This window comes from Chiloscyllium plagiosum, unplaced genomic scaffold (genome assembly GCF_037043375.1).
Source record: "Chiloscyllium plagiosum isolate Xiang-an unplaced genomic scaffold, Cpla_swu_hap1 HiC_scaffold_10, whole genome shotgun sequence".
Taxonomy (NCBI): domain Eukaryota; kingdom Metazoa; phylum Chordata; class Chondrichthyes; order Orectolobiformes; family Hemiscylliidae; genus Chiloscyllium; species Chiloscyllium plagiosum.
In genome coordinates this window covers 44,159,826-44,176,488 of record NW_028270148.1, presented here as the reverse complement: position 1 = coordinate 44,176,488, position 16,663 = coordinate 44,159,826, and the positions used below count along the sequence as shown (strand labels likewise).

Sequence of the window (16,663 nt, the reverse complement as noted above, 5' to 3'; positions counted from 1 at the left end):
ATGTACCTACCTATGTTTTACAATTAAGAAACAATTTGTATAAATTTGTGAGCAATGCGTAAGAACATAAGATTTAGAAGCAGTACCAGGCCATTTAGCCCTTCAAATCTCTTCCACCATTCAACAGGAGCAAGGCTGATGTTGTTGGGCCTCAATTCCACTTGTCTATCCGCCCCACGTAACTCTCTCAAAAGTCTTAAATCTCAACCCCGAATAAATTCAATAGAAGCCTCTGCCATTTTCTGGGTAAAAGAATTCTACAGACCAAAAACCATCAGAGAAAAGAATTCTTATCTAGGCCTCAAAAGGGAGACCTCTTCACCTTAAACTGTGAAACCATGTACAGCAGATTCATGATAAAAATGCACTTTGCACCATTTAATGTCAACACTGTTTGTTCCAGGTCATTCTGAATGCTGTCTCAGGTAATGCACAAATATTTTCAAAATAGAGATAAATAGCTAAAATAAGGGTTTAGGGCACTAATGTCCTTCAATCCTGCATTATTTATAGAGAACAGTACATGGCTAATACTATTTTAGTGAATATTTTGCATTATTTGAGCAGAAGCTGATACAAACCAAAACGATTTGATGTACTTGCTGAAAGGGCTTTTGTGTCCCTATCTCTGGGTTTGAAGGCCCAGGTTCACAGATATATGGAAAAACATTGCAAATAGGTGCAACAGAAGGCCATTCAGCACTTCAAGTCTGCACCACCATTCAATACGATCATAGCTGATCGTGCAATTTCTGTACTCCATTCCTGCTTTCTCTCCATACCTCTTGATCACTTTCACCACAAGTTCCGTCTTGAATATATCTAATGAACTGGTCCCAACAGCTTTCTGTGGGAGAGAAGTCCACAGGTTAACAGCTGTGGGTGAAGACATTCTTCCTTATTTCAGTCCTGAATGACTTACCCCTCGCTATGAAGGCCAGCATGCAATTAACTTTCCTCACTTGCTGATGCACTTGCATGCTAACCTTCAATGACCATTCCACCATGACACCCAGATCTCGTTGCACCTTACCTTTTCCTAAACTGCCACTATTCAGATAACAATCTGTCTTCCTGCTTTTGTGACCAAAGTGGATAACCTCACATTTATTCACATGTTACTTTTGCCAAGTATTTGCTCACTTAGCCAGTTTGTTCAAGTCACGCGACAGCCTCTTAGCAATCTCCTCACAGCACACACTGCCACCCAGCTTAGTGTCGTCTGCAAATTTGGAGATATTGCATTCAACTCCTTCATCGAAATTGGTAATGTATATTGTGAACAGCTGGGGTCCCAGCAATGATCCCTGTAGTATCCCACTCGTCACTGCTTGCCACTCTGAAAAGGACCCATTTATTCCAACTCTCTGCTTCCTATCTGCTAACCAGTTTTCTATCCATATCAATACATTAACTCCGATACGATTAGCTTTAATTTTTCTTACGAATGTTAAGAGATTAGTAAGGAAAATTAAAGCTCATGGTATCAAACGGAAATGATGGATAGAGAACTGGTCGGCAGACAGGAAGCAGAGAGTTGAAAAAACTGGTCCTTTTCAATGTGGCAGGGAGTGACAAGTGACTTAATCCCACCTGCTGCAGAGATGTATCATAACATGTCTGGACAGATTATATGTATTATGGGTTGAATCATACCAGAAATGAGAAAATTGTCATTTTTGTCAAGATTCATGGGAGTTCCTCTCCTCGAGGCCTAAAGAGTTTCCTCATGCTACCAACCAAACTTCTCTTCTTTCACTAGGTGCCACATCCCTAATGCACCCCTCTTGTCTGATGCTACCCTGTTACTCTGGTGCCATCTTCTCTCTACTACCTCACATTCACTCTATCACTGCTCCTGCACTCATCGCCCACTAAGAGTTATGTTCCTACTCACACACTATGGCACCCAACCAACTCTGCCTTCAACTGTACTTGCTCTAACGACTGTGCAAGCCACTTTCATCTCTTAATCCCTCCTTTGTCTAATTCCAGGGGAAACTACCAAAGAACCAAGATGGATGTTGGGGTGCCCAATATTTGTCTCCTCACCCCTTATAAGTACAAGATCATGAGCATGACCATCCTAAACATCCGACTCACCGTGCCCACATGCCTGGACAATATTGGCGGAAGCCCTTGACTAACTGTACTGGGATCCCTGACTGACAGAAGCTCCTCAGTTAGACCATAAGACATAGGAGCGGAAGTAAGGCCATTCGGCCCATCGAGTCCACTCCGCCATTCAATCATGGCTGATGGGCATTTCAACTCCACTTACCCGCATTCTCCCCATAGCCCTTAATTCCTTGAATTAAGGAATGCTGCAATCTGACAATAGATCACTCTCCTTCAACCTTGAGACATGGTCATTTGGTTAAAGCATGTGCAATGTGCTTGCCACAAAGGGCTGCTAACAAATGCTATAATGTGGCATTGAAATAAAATGGTGTAATACAGCAAACTATCTATCCCACTGACTGATGACTGCTGATAATCATGACAAGCTGCTTGGCTTTCTGTCTATGCGGAATAGACAGCAAAGACACATATACTATGAGCCTTTAAGCTCTGGTTGAGGAAGTAAAGCACAGCAAGACATGGACTCTGTAAGCATCCAGGTATAGGCAAAATAAATGAGCGCTAGGAGTGTGATCGATCAGCCCTGAGATGCTCCTTAGGGCTGTGAGCTGTGTTCCTTTTTCCGAGAGCAAAACGTCCTTGCAGCAGCATTTCAATGAAAACTCCAGGACACTCCAAGGTACAGATTGCAGCATACTGGAATGGAGATACACTATGATGAAGCAATGAGGCTGGTATTGTTGGAAACGAATGTCTTTGGACATGGTGTGTGTGCAGCTGATGTCAATGGAATGAGCCTGAAGATATTAGCGATGGGGTCCAAGATGAAGCCCAGAAGAAGTGAGCTGGAATTGCCAGGTACCCACTTAAGACTTTCATATCAGGAATTCTCCGCCTCTAGTTTCCATCCAGTGGATGGGAGAATGGGAGCCTGTATATTAATTAGGTGAGATGAGGTAGAAATGAGAGTGATGATGAGCGATAATCCCTTTTGAGAGGCCTCTCACTGCTGACAAGTGAGAATTTTGTCTAAACATGTGGGACTTAGTTTTAAATTGCAACTTTTTGGTCTGGATATCAAGAAGGACTTTGCTTGACATTTTCCCAAATTCCCTGATTTTCCCAAATTTCTCACCATAGCCCACAATGTTCTGGGTCTACAAATACTGCATGATCATTTTGCAATTTACAATTTATTTCTGTTATATAAATAGAAAAACATCTACAATGATAGGATCATATAATATAACCTTTCATGTTGTCGCTACATCTGACCAGTGGCTATGTGATGTAGTGGCATATTTTTACTGAGTGCTGATCTGTAAACAGCAGCTAATGAACTTGAAAGACCCTATACAGACAACAAACAAAACTAATGTCATTTACAAAATACCGTGCAAGAACTGTTAACTAATACTACATTGGACAAACAGGCAGAAAACTAGACACCAGGATACATGAACATCAACACAAAACGACATGACCCTCTCTCATTAGTATCCTTACATACAGATAAGGAAGGACACCACTTCGACTGGGTCAACACAGCCATCCTAGAACAAGCCAAACAGAGATACGCACGAGAATTCCTAGAAGCATAGCATTCTAACTGGAACTCTATCAACAAACACATCAAGTTAGACTCTACCTACCACCCCCCGAGAAAAAGGACAGCAAGTGACATCACCACCGGAAATGACATCACCGGAGGCCCACTGAAGATGTTACCTAGTAGGGTGATGAAACATCTGGAAATGAACCTTCCAGTTCAGCGAGCAAACCTACATCCACAACTTCAGATCCATTTTAGTTCTAGCATTTCACATCAATTTATGGGTGTCCAAGCATTCATAAAATCTATTTCAGTGAGTAAATACTGACATAATCCTGCACAGAGTGTACAAAATTGAAATATAGTATTTTGGGAAAATCCATTTGTTAAGTTCAAAGGGTTAAATTGCTTTTCAGTTTTTGAAAAGCGTAAAATTAACCCTTCCTCTTTTTCATCCTTGCTGTCTGTTGTTACTCAGGCAAATATTAAGAAAGTAACATCTATTTAGTATCATTTAATATTCCAATCACCATGTAGCACACTATTCTCTGATTCAAAAACATTGTCACACAAAAATCACTCATGATTACAAAATAAACATTGATTAAACATGGGTTACAATCTTATTTTTCTATTTAATGTCATGGCATTATTTATAGAACAGCTGCATCTAGTTAGTGTTATTTTAGTGAACAGGTCAATAAAGGCTTTATAAGGAGCATGTGATTGGAATGTTTATTACTGTTTCTTCAACTTTTTTTAGTGCATTACAATTTATTTTGGTCTGCTGCACTTATCTACTTTAAAACATTTTCTCTTCACCCAGAACCAAGTCAGGATATTGTTTCAGGGTGCTGGGCATCCTTTTATGCTTTCTCATCAGGATATTTGACCGCAGGATGGAAAAACATCATCAAATCCTAGCCTTTCCTTATTTCATATATACAGATATACTACATCAGCATCACTGGATAGTGACTAGCAACACTGTTCAATTTTCCTTTTCCATTTTGAACAGTCTGAGACCTAACTGCAGCTCATAAACACTGCTCAGACACCCTGAGACCAACTAAAGTTCATATATATTGTCTAGGGAATCAGGAACATGAGAACACTAAACTAGCTAAAGTAACTTGTGATAGGGAATTAAAACCGTTGTCCAAGGATATGGGACAAGTGCAGGAAATTGGGATTCGTGCACTTTTACTGATAGTTATGTCAGTACAGATTCGATGGGCCGAAGGCCCTTTTCTGTGCTGTATGAATCTATGAACATGGCAGTATCATCCCAAACAACCTATTTATCAATTAAGCCATCAAGGAAACCCTCCTGACTAGCATTTCCATGCAATAAGCAAAATGTAACCCTTTCAGAATTATTTCCTCTGAATGAAGTTCAAGTTTCTGATGAACTAAAAAATAAATATATGGAGCTTTAATTATTCTTTACTGCATTTACAACATTTACAAAAAACACATAGTTACGAGGAAAGACATCTTATTGGCTAAACTAATATATGGAGGCTCCTGCTATAAATTATACTGGAAATTCTTCATTTTGATAGAAGACTAGTATTTATTTTTCCAGTTTACTCAAACACCTGATTCAGTATTATGGAGGACACGTCTAAGCATGCAGCACTGCTGCAAATTTATCTTGATTCCTCAGGAGCAGGGAATACAATGCTCATTTTTTCGAAGGCATTTGTCAGTGACATCAGTGAAAAAATTAATAAAAAATAAAATGAATAAAACTTCAATTAATGTATTCTCTGCGATTTTTAAAAAACCTATTACATTAAGTAATACTATTTCTTAATTAATTGCTAAAGTGATGGCGACAGTCCATTATAAAAATGTTACAGAGGCAGACTATACATTCCACTTATCAAATATCTCAAGATCAAAACAGCATAGCAGACCAGGCCACTCATTTGTGAGACAGTTCTGATTTTTTTTGGGTCACTGTGTAGCATTGTGAAGATGTTTTGAAATATGTATTTCTTTAGCTTGCCCAACAGTAATTAATTTATTATTCAAGGAACATAATGGCAACTGAAAACAGACATGAAAGCAGCCTGACAAAGGCAAATCAAAACCTCCAGGTTTGAGGATACTTTGCATTTAGTATTGGTCCTGTTGAATTTGTATTTCACATCAGAATTTCTGAAATTCCCAGAACTACAATAAGTATCAACTGTTTGATTTAAAAAATGTTGTTATTGCTCTGCAATGTATGGTTTATCCAGACAAATATAAATACATGATAGAACTAGTTTGTATGCAGTTTTATTTGAATTGGTAGTGTATTACTATAGCTGCTTTCAAAAATATGAGACATGTTCAGATAAAAACTGTATTCTATGAAACAGGTTAGTCACTTTATATTGTTTGTGGAAATTCAGACTGCCAAGTAACAAAACAAATTACAAGAATAATGAATAGTTATAGTGGACAATCTGGAAATTGACTGATGAAAGCTTGCATTTTCGGGGTAAATGCTCAAAACGTACAGTGGATATATTATTCATGAACAGGTAATTAAATTTATTTCATTTACTGCATTAAGTACCAAAGAAATCTCAGAAGGACTAACTTTTGTCTCCAGCAATATTGACATAGTTCTATTTTAATTTAATGGTATCCCTCTGCCTGTTCCCACAGCAGGTTAATTTAACACAGGCAATTGCACACTTATAATGTACTGTCATAACTATGTTCCTTTTTCCCACAATAGGAAACAACTGGATACCTGAATCTCTAATGTAAAATGTAGGGATATAGCACATACATTTTTCTTTCATTTTATTTTTAAAATGAGTGAACTGAATCAATTACATATAGATGATCAAATTATGAATATGTTACATGTAGGTGGATCTCAAGTTGAATCATTTACTGATTGGTATTGTGTTTCACTTATAAAATTCGTATATGTTTTAACAACAAAAAAAAATGATTAACTATTTTAACTGATGAGTCACTGAGAAGGAATATAGCAAATGCATGCTGATCATTGTGTAATTTATGCCAATTTGGAAAAGTGATAAATGGCAGTTAGAAACTAAACACCCAGTTTGCTATATAAATTACGATATTAAAAAGGGAAAATCATACAATTAAACAAAGAATTTAAGAGCAGTCACCGAGATTCTGGAAAAAAAAGTACCAAATGTTGACAAGGTACTGGAATTTCCCAAGTGAAGCCAAACTATAGGAAAAATATACACAATCAGTGGTAGCCTATGCAGTACATTTTAAAAGGACAAGTATTTAATCAGTTACATTTTTATCAATGGAAAGAAATTCCAATGAACAATACTGCATATCTGAGTCAATTAGTCAAGTCAATTTCCTGTTTAAATATTGAATACTATAACTTCCACCCTATATATTTGAGGAAATCATTGAAACCTAAATTATTTTTTAAAAATCCTTTTAAAAAGTCTTTACTTGTTTGATCTGAAGATACAGGATTTAGGGTAATAAATATACAATCATTTTATTTATAGATCAATTTATATATTTGTCCTGGATGAACTCAAAAACTCAAAATATTACTTTTTTTTCTCTTCAACTAGGAATTTAATGATAAAGAATTGCTTTGAAAGTAATGAACTAAGGATGTGCCAAACAAACAATACTGTTTTGGTTATTTTCAGTTAATAATGAGAGGAACATGTAGGCTCTAGCTTAGTTAAAAATCACACAGCACCAGGTTATAGTCCAACAGGTTTATTTGGAAGTACGAGCTTTCACAGCACTGCTCCTTCATCTGGTAGCTGTGGAACAGTATCCTGGTGTTGTGTGATTTTTAACTTTGCCCACCCCACTTCAACACCGGCACCTTGACAGCACAACTCTAGCTTAGGATATTTTACAGAACAAAAAGAAAATTACATGCAAATACAAAATCATTATCTGTTTCCCATCATTCTTTAATTTCTATTCACAAGTTATACTAATTAAACCTACTGGGTATACACTTCAGCTAAATTAAATTTTCATTGCATATATAAATTTGAAATTAAAATTTCAAGTGCTCAGCTGAAGACTAAGAAAATCTTCCACTTTCATTTAATGAGCATCAGGCTTGAACAGCAAGGAGCAATAATCATCAGTTTGCAATGTGGCTTACAATTATCTTTTCATAAATTACATTTTATAAACCATTAATATGGAAAAAGATTGATTAATTAGCTATCTTTTTCCATATTGATGTGGACTTGAAGCACCTATGTGGGACTTTCAAAACATTTCACAATTTAATTTATAATTTAAAGATGATAAATTTTATCCAACCTGTTCAGACATGTGGACAGACCTCTGGGACAGGTGGAACTTGAAGCCAAATTGTCGAGCCCAGAGCTTGGGACTCTATCACTGTGACACAAGATGGTAAACGATTCAGAGTCCTTTAAGATGGAATTGAACCAGCAATATAAGGATGTTGGTTTTGTAATCTACTACAATCCTCCACTCTCAGCATTCATTGACAATGAGAAACAAAGTATTGTAAAGGTTTCCAACAGGATATATAAAACTGGCACTTACAATAATCTCCTGAACAGGTGAAATGGAACAGATCATCTTCAGTATGCTTTCTAACATTACTCCAGCCCAATTCAAAGCTGCCCAATTTAGCATGAAGCTATGGCCACCATGCCAGTAGCAGACAAAGCTAAAGGCCACGGCAGAAGAGAACATGATCCGTAGTATGCCATGCCGTGAACCTCCCAAAGGAATATAAATATACCTGCAGAAATAAGAAATCAAAAAATAACAAACACAACATTAGGAGGTTAGATTGAAACATATCTCTTCTATATAATACTGTGGAAGTACATGCATAGGAACAAAACTGAATGAAACCCCACCCTTGCTGATATCTGAAAAACAATTCCACTTTTAATCCTGCCTGCCTTCCGTGAATAGCAAAACTGGGTAATTAATAGATAGTCAGCTGCTAACTGCTATATTCCTGACCCCCTTTGAGCCTTCCACCATTTTTGCCCTTCGATCTTACGTCGCTAAGTTAAATGAAATTTGGGAGTTAAATGGCCTTGACCCACACTGGACCTCACAACCACTCCCTCCACCATCACCAACGCCACCATTTTCCCAGCCCTCAGCCAGCGTGTCACAGTCCCATCATAGGTTACTATCAGGCCTACAAAATTAAAGTTCTGCAGTGTGATTTTCACTGCACACATAGATATTCAAAACATTCTAAATAAATGAATGCTCCATAGTGCAATACCCTTTTACATAAATGGAAAAGTACTTAAGTGATTAGGGACTAATTAAGAAGATTTCTTATATGTATCCCAATTAACTCTGAAAATAGATAACTTCACAAATAAACATCCAAATTGCTATTTTTATATAAAGACCACAGATTCTACTGGGAAAAGTTTATATTATGTCAAGGAATTTATCCATTTTTGATTTTGTCAACTTGTGTTTAAAATCAACACAGAAGACTAGATTCAGTCTTGTTAGCAGTTTACACATCTGGAATGGTAGTTTTTGGAATTACAGAATTCCTATGGAATTTTGTCATAGGATAAAGTCACTTAGCAGAGAAACTTGCTCTTTTCTCTGGAAAAGTACAAACACTCACTAGAAATATTGTGATCTCCTGGTTCAGGTTGCAATATTGATATTCCTAAGTTAACAGCATGGCATCTTGCAACCTATTATTTATACAAATGTCTCATACAGACTAACAAATGGCTCCCAGCATGAGGTCAATGAAAAGGTGACCTTACGATAAAGTGATGGTTGGGAGAGTGGTGACACTTTAGCTATTTGCCTTGTGATCATTAGTTAAAGCAATTTAAACAAGTGATTAACATAGGGTAAACAACCAACCCCTAGGAATAGTGTATACTAGTGGGTGTGCCAAGGCAAGAACAGTCCTCATTAGGCTGTGGTCTTCTTCAGATGGAGAAATATCAAGACTGAGAGAGGAATATTGAAGGAATATCTTCCTGATACTTTGCTTATTGAGCAGAATTTGGGTCAAAGTCCTGTAACCTTATTTCCCATGACATTGAGTATGTGCCTACACCAATGGACTGCAGTAGTTCAAGATGATAGCTCACTATCATCTTCTCAAAGGCAACAGAAATGGCAATAAATTCTTGTCCAGACTGTGACAGCCAGATCACATGAATGAATTAAAAAAAAGACAACTGCTTTATCAGTCTACCCTTGATCACTGGCAAAGTAATGGAAGAGCAGCAATTTCTCATTTTTGTTCGGTTTGCGTTCCACCAGGATGCCTCAACTCATTATGGTTAGTTCAAACATGGACAGAACAGCTGAACTCCAGAAGTGAGGTAAGAGTGGCATGTCTGGACACCAAGATCACATTTGACTGAATGCAGCATCAAAGAGCTGAGTCAATGGGAATCAGGAAAGCTCTCCATTAGTTGGAGTCATACCCAATATAAAGAAAGGTGCTAGTGGTTGCTGGCAGTCAATCAGGTTAGTCCCAGGATTTCAGTGTAAGAATCCTTAGCCTAAGCATTTTAGCTGTTTCATCAAATACTTTCCCTCTATTGTAAGGTCAGAGGTGGGGATGTTTGCTGATGATTGCATGATGTTCAGCACCTTTTACAGCTCCTCAAATAGTGAAGCAGATGATGTCTACACACAAGACCTGGAAAATATCCAGCAGGGGGCTGATAAGTGGCAAGTAACATTCATGTCAGGCCATGTTCATTTCCAACAAGAGAGAATCTAACCATTACCACTTGACATTCAATGGCATTTGCATTACTGAATTGCCCACTATCAACATTCTGCAGATTACCGTGACCAAAAAGTGAACTGGATCAGCCCTATAAAATTGTGGCTATAAGATATCAGCAGCTGTGAACTCTGCTTACTCTTCTCTCGACTCCAACCACAAAGCCTGATCATCACCTGCAAAGCACAAGCATGGCGTGTAATGGAATAATCTCCTTTCGTCTAGCGCACCACCAGTAAAACTCGAGAAGTTTAACATTCACCAGGACAAATCAGCCTGTCTGATTGATACCCAGTCCACTACCTTCAACTTGCTGAGGAAGATACAGCTGTGAAAGGGAGTATTAGTGACTACCTGGTCAAACACTTGAGGGGAAACTTCAAATAATGAAAGTAAACAATGTAAAAGTGAGAAACAGAAATCACTCCAGACAGAAGAGAACTTCAAGGTGCGCATTCAGAAAGAGAAGCAGCAGTAAATTACACACTACCACCAAACAAAACACAGAAGATGGTAGAGATCCAGAATAAAAAACAGGAAATATGAAAATATTCAGGAACAGTCATCCAGCAGAAATTTTAATGCTTTTTCCCACTCCACAGGTGCATGTAGATTTATAGTCATACAGATGTACATCACAGAAACAGTCCCTTTAGTCTAACTCATCTATGCGGACCAGATATCCTAAATTAATCTAGTCCCTTTGACAGCACTCGCCCCATTTCCCTCTAAACCCTTCCTATTCATGTACTCATCCAGATGTCTTTTAAATGTTGTAATTGTGCCAGCCTCCACCACTTCCTTTGCAGCTCATTCCATACATACACCACATTTTGCCCCTTAGGTCCCTTTTAAATCTTTCCCCTCTCACCTTAACCCATGCCCTCTATTTCTGGACTCCCTCAACCCAGGGAAATACTTTGTCTATTCACCCTATCTGTGCTCCTTATGATTTTGTAAACCTCTATAAGGTCACCTCTCAGCCTCCTACGCTCCAGCGAAAACAGCCCCAGCCTGTTCAGCCTCTCCCTACAGCTCAAATCCTCCAAACCTGGCAACATCCTTGTAAATCTTCTCTGAACCCTTTCAAGTTTCACAACATCTTTCCTATAGGAGGGAGACCAGAATGACACACAATATTCCAAAAGTGGCCTAACCAACATCCTGGACAACTGCAACATGGCCCCCCAACTCCTGTACTCAATGCACTGACCAATAAAGGAAAGCACACCAAACACCTTCTTCACTTTCCTATCTACCTGTATCTCCACTTTCATGAAACTATGAACTTGCCTCCAAGGTCTCTTTCTTCAGCAACGCTCCCTAGGACTTTACAACTAAGTGCATAAGTCCTGTAAGATTTGCATTTCCAAAATACAGCACCTTACATTTATCTAAGTTAAACTCCATCTGCCACTCCTTGACCCATTGGCCCATCTGATCAAGGTCCCATTGTACTCTGAGGTAACCTTCTTCGCTGTCCACTACACCTCCAATTTTGGTGCCATCTGCAAACTTACCAACTATACCTCCTACACTCACATCCAAATCATTTATATAAATGACGAAAAGTAGTGTATAAAGCACCAAACCTTGTGGTACTCCACTGGTCACAGGCTTCCTGTCTGAAAAGCAATCCTCCATCACCACCCTCTGTCTTCTACCTTCCAGCTAGTTTAGTATCCAAACGGCTTGTTCTCCCTGTATTCCACGTGATCTAACCTTGCTACCGTGAGGAACCTTGTCAAATGCCTTACTAAAGGCCATATAGGTCACCTCCACCATTCTGCCCTCCTCAATCCTCTTCGTTACTTCGTTAAAAACTCAATCAAGTTTGTGAGATATGATTTCCCACGCACAAAGCCATATTAACTATCCATAATCATTCCTTGCCTTTCCAAATACATGTAAATCCTGTACCTCAAGATTCCTTCCAACAACTTGACTACCACCAACGTCAGACTCATGGTCTATAGTTAGTGTTGACATTTTGTGGCACTTTATCTGTTTTTAGTTTTGGTAATCTTATTCAATTAAAATCCATTTGTATTAATGAATAATTTCCAGTGAATGTAGTTTCCAATTCTATGCCTGTTCCCTTCGTACCAAAAAACTCAATGTTACTTCAATACATACTTAGAGCAAACAATTTAATGTAGCAGCAAAATGAGCTTAATTTTAAGCAAGTGTACAATTTCTGTAATTTTTTAAAAGTCAGTCCTCATGCACAGCATCCACACTGGTAGCAAAAAGTCCTTTCCTTTCAGGGCCAATAAGCAGAATTCCATCCCAAACAGGATTGTGGTGCTTTCAGTAACATTGGCTAACTAAATATAGCGGACTAAAAAGCCTTCAATGATATGCTTGATATCAATGTCAATTTTATAAGAGCTATTAGGGAAGCCATGAAAAAGATTGGCAAGAGATATGGGAAAATTTACACCAATGCATTAAAAAAAACTTCTGTCTTGGAAAAAGATCAAAGTCACATCATCAGGCAAAATAGAGGGAACTTTACTTTCCATCTGGCATACCTGATTTGGAAATACTTGAAAAGAAATCAACCCTCTTCAATTAAAACAAAAGGATTTTGGGAGATAAATACAAAAATATAATTTTCCAGATCAAGGACTCCTACAAATGATTTATTTGTCAGAGCCAAGTAGTTACCATTACAATGAGCTATGAAGACCTTTAGAGAGGGTTATCACCATGGAAAAGCTCACAGTGGAGAAGAGGACTCTTCAACAGCTGACAATGGAGCTAATTTTCTGAATGTTCGGTCCTTCCCTGTGGAAGCAAATAGTGCAAGATCAAAGGAACTCTGCCTGTGAAGTTTTTTTAATTTTTACCATATGTGCCCCCGGGAGGCAGGATTCTCAACAGAGGTTTGCGCTCAGAAAATTGCCACCTATTTTCCTATTTTATAAGAAAGGAAAAGATAATGAAAAGTTTCAGAAAATAAGTTGCAGATCTCCAAAACACCTGGCATTTCAAATAAAGACCACAACATTTGAAAACAAATCACTATACTGAAATACGTGAGACAACTTTCATCTGCAGGAGTGAACAGAAACAAAGATACTTCAGAAGATGCAATAGTTACTAGCTAAAAGTGAAATAAATATTTTCTAAACAAACATTAAATATGCATACAGAATTTGGTTTATTTGGTGCATTTTCCATTTTTTTTTAGGATAAAAATGTTAAGAAATAACCCGGCCAAGTTACTTTTGACTCCTGTATCACTGTAAGGGATGGAGTAAGTGAATTACTTCAAGGCTGACTGGTGGACCTGGATTTTAACCAAATCCTTTTGTGGTTTGGAAGGATGAAGACTTTTCATCATGTGGAAAAAAGAATTGATTTCCCAAATATTATAATATAACATTTCAAATTAATTAGGAACAGGATTAGGCCATTTGACCCCTCAGGCCTAGTCCCATATTCAATAAGGTTATATCTGCTGATCAACTGTGGCCTCAAATCCACTTTCGTACCTAATCCTGACTCCTTTGTTAATCAAGAATCTATCCACTTCGGCCATCAACATATTTAATAACCCTCCTCTCCTGCTGTCTGTTGGAGTGATTTCCATAGACTCACAACATAAAAAAAAGCTTCTCCTCAAAGAAATAATTTCTCCTGATGTCCATCTTACAAAAGAAACCTCTTAATCTTAAACTATGTCTCCTCATTCTGAATTTAAAAATCACACAACACCAGGTCATAGTCCAACAGGTTTAATTGGAAGCACACTAGCTTTCAGAGTGACTCTCCTTCATCAGGTGATAGTGATGAAGGAGTGTCGCTCCGAAAGCTAGTGTGCTTCCAATTAAACCTGTTGGACTATGACCTGGTGTTGTGTGATTTTTAACTTTGTACACCCCAGTCCAACACCGGCATCTCCAAATCATTCTGAATTTAACAGCATCTAAAGTTAATGTGCGAAGGTGGCGCGAAGATAGATGAATGTAACATACAGCACATTTAAAGAAAAAGAACAGCAGCTCTGTTAGTAAAACTATCCACAGGCAGGAGCAGGAGTTCCTTTATAGGCCTTTGAGTGAGAAGTCTGTTTCACAAATCCAAAGTACAATAGCAGATAGGTGCAATCAAAACATAAGAGAGGTTGTATAGGCAGTGAAAGTGTTGAAGTTCTAGATCATGATTGGGGGATCAGTTAAAGCAGAATAGATCTAAAGATGGAATGACTTGACTGCATTAGCTTTTTGGGTCTGGAGGAGGCCATCAGGCTCAAGACTGGGCATCCATGAGGCATTGTGGGCCATCAAAGACAGCAGAATTGTACTCCAGCACAATCTATAACCTCATGACCTGGCATATTCCCAACTCAACCATGACCATCAAGCCAGGCAATCAAGCTCGGTTCAATGGAGAGTGCAGAAGGGCACGCCAGGAGCAGCACTAGATATACATTAAGATAAAGTGCTAACCCAATGAAGCCACCAAACAGGACTACTTGCATGCCCAACAGCATAAGCAGCAAGTGATAGAGCTAAGCAACCCCACAACCAATGGAAGAGATCTAATCCCTGAAGTCCAGCCACATCCAGTCAGGACTGGTGTTGGATAATTAAACAACTCACTAGAGGAGGCCCCACCCTCAATGATGGAAGAGTCCAGCACTTCAGTGCAAAAGATAAAGCTGAAACTTACACAGCAATCTTCAACGAGAAGTTTCGAGTGGATGATCCATCTTTGTTTCCTCCACTGGTTCCCAGCATTACAAATACCAGTCTTCAGTCAATTCAATTCACTCCACGTGATATCAAGAAATGCTTGGAGGCACTAGGTACTTCAAAGGCTATGAGCCCTGACAACTTTCTGGCAATAGTGCTGAAGACTTGTGCTCCAGAACTTGCTGCACCCCTAGCCAAGCTCTTCCAGTACAGTTACATCACTGACATTTACCCCCAACAATGTGGAAAATTGCCCAAGTATGTACTGTACATAAAAAGCAGGACAAATCCAACCTGGCCAATCACTATCCGAACAGTCTAGTTTCAATTATCAATAAAGTGATGGAAGATGTCATCAACAGTGCTATCAAGCAGCACCTGCTCAGCAACACCCTGCTCAGTGACATCCAGCTTAGATTTCGCAGGGCAACTCAGCGCCTGACCTCATTACATCGTTGGTTCAAATATGGACAAAGAGCTGAATTCTAGAGGTGAGGTGAGAGTCACAGCCCTTGACATCAATATTATTGTGGTTCTGTTCGCCGAGCTGGGAATTTGTGTTGCAGACATTTCGTCCCCTGTCTAGGTGACATCCTCAGTGCTTGGGAGCCTCCTGTGAAGCACTTCTGTGTTGTTTCCTCCGGCATTTATAGTGGTTTGTCTCTGCCGCTTCCGGTTGTCAGTTCCAGCTGTCTGCTGCAGTGGCCGGTATATTGGGTCCAGGTCAATGTGTTTGTTGATAGAAGCTGTGGATGAGTGCCATGCCTCTACACATGCCACAACACATACCTGGGTTAGAAACCTCTCCCTCAGACACGGAAAGAACAATACTGGCCAAGGGACTCAACTATAACCACAGGGACACCAAGACAGCAGACTTCCTAGCAGTACTAGAATGCACACTCAAAAACAATGGACTGACAGAAGAGACACATCAAACAATGAGACAAAGTATCGTACCCCTGATAACAAGGAAAAGACAAACACACAACCTCAACACCAAGGAGAGGGAAGCACTAAAAACACTAAGAAATGATAAGAACATAATCATACTACCAGCAGACAAAGGCAGAACGACGGTCATCCTGGACAAAGCAGAATACATCTAGAAAGCGCAATAACTACTGGCAGATACCAACACCTACCAAAGAGGGAGTTTGACCCCACTCCGCAGCTCACCAATAGGATAAACAACACACTGAGTAACCTGCAAAAAAAACGGACAAATTACCAGGTTTGACCTACAGAGAATGAAACCTGAAAGCAACACCACCCCCAGATTCTATGGACTACCTAAAGTGCACAAACCAGACATACCACTCAGACCCATCTTATCGCTACCAGGGACACCATCACACAAACTGGCTAAAGAACTACAACAGAAACTGAAACACCTGATCATCGGATCCAGACACTCGATACAGTCAACACAGGCATTCTTGGACATCATCAGAAATATACACATAGACAAGGAAGAAACTATGGTCTCATTCGATGTAACGGCACTGTTCACCTCTATCGACAAATACCCTAGCCAGAGAAACAATAGCCAACCTGCTGGACATACAG

The 16,663-nt window shown here is 39.0% G+C and overlaps 1 protein-coding gene across 8 annotated transcripts in view; it reads right to left on the bottom strand.

Annotated features, from left to right (window-relative positions):
• The window catches only part of hhat (hedgehog acyltransferase), a 251,337-nt gene that overhangs the window by 111,728 nt on the left and 122,946 nt on the right, over positions 1-16,663 (bottom strand). For all 8 annotated transcript variants that reach the window (XM_043695749.2, XM_087991309.1, XM_087991308.1 and 5 more), the window contains one exon: positions 8,189-8,390. In XM_043695749.2, the coding sequence (XP_043551684.1) occupies positions 8,189-8,390 (202 nt within the window). The remainder of the gene's footprint in view (positions 1-8,188; positions 8,391-16,663) is intronic.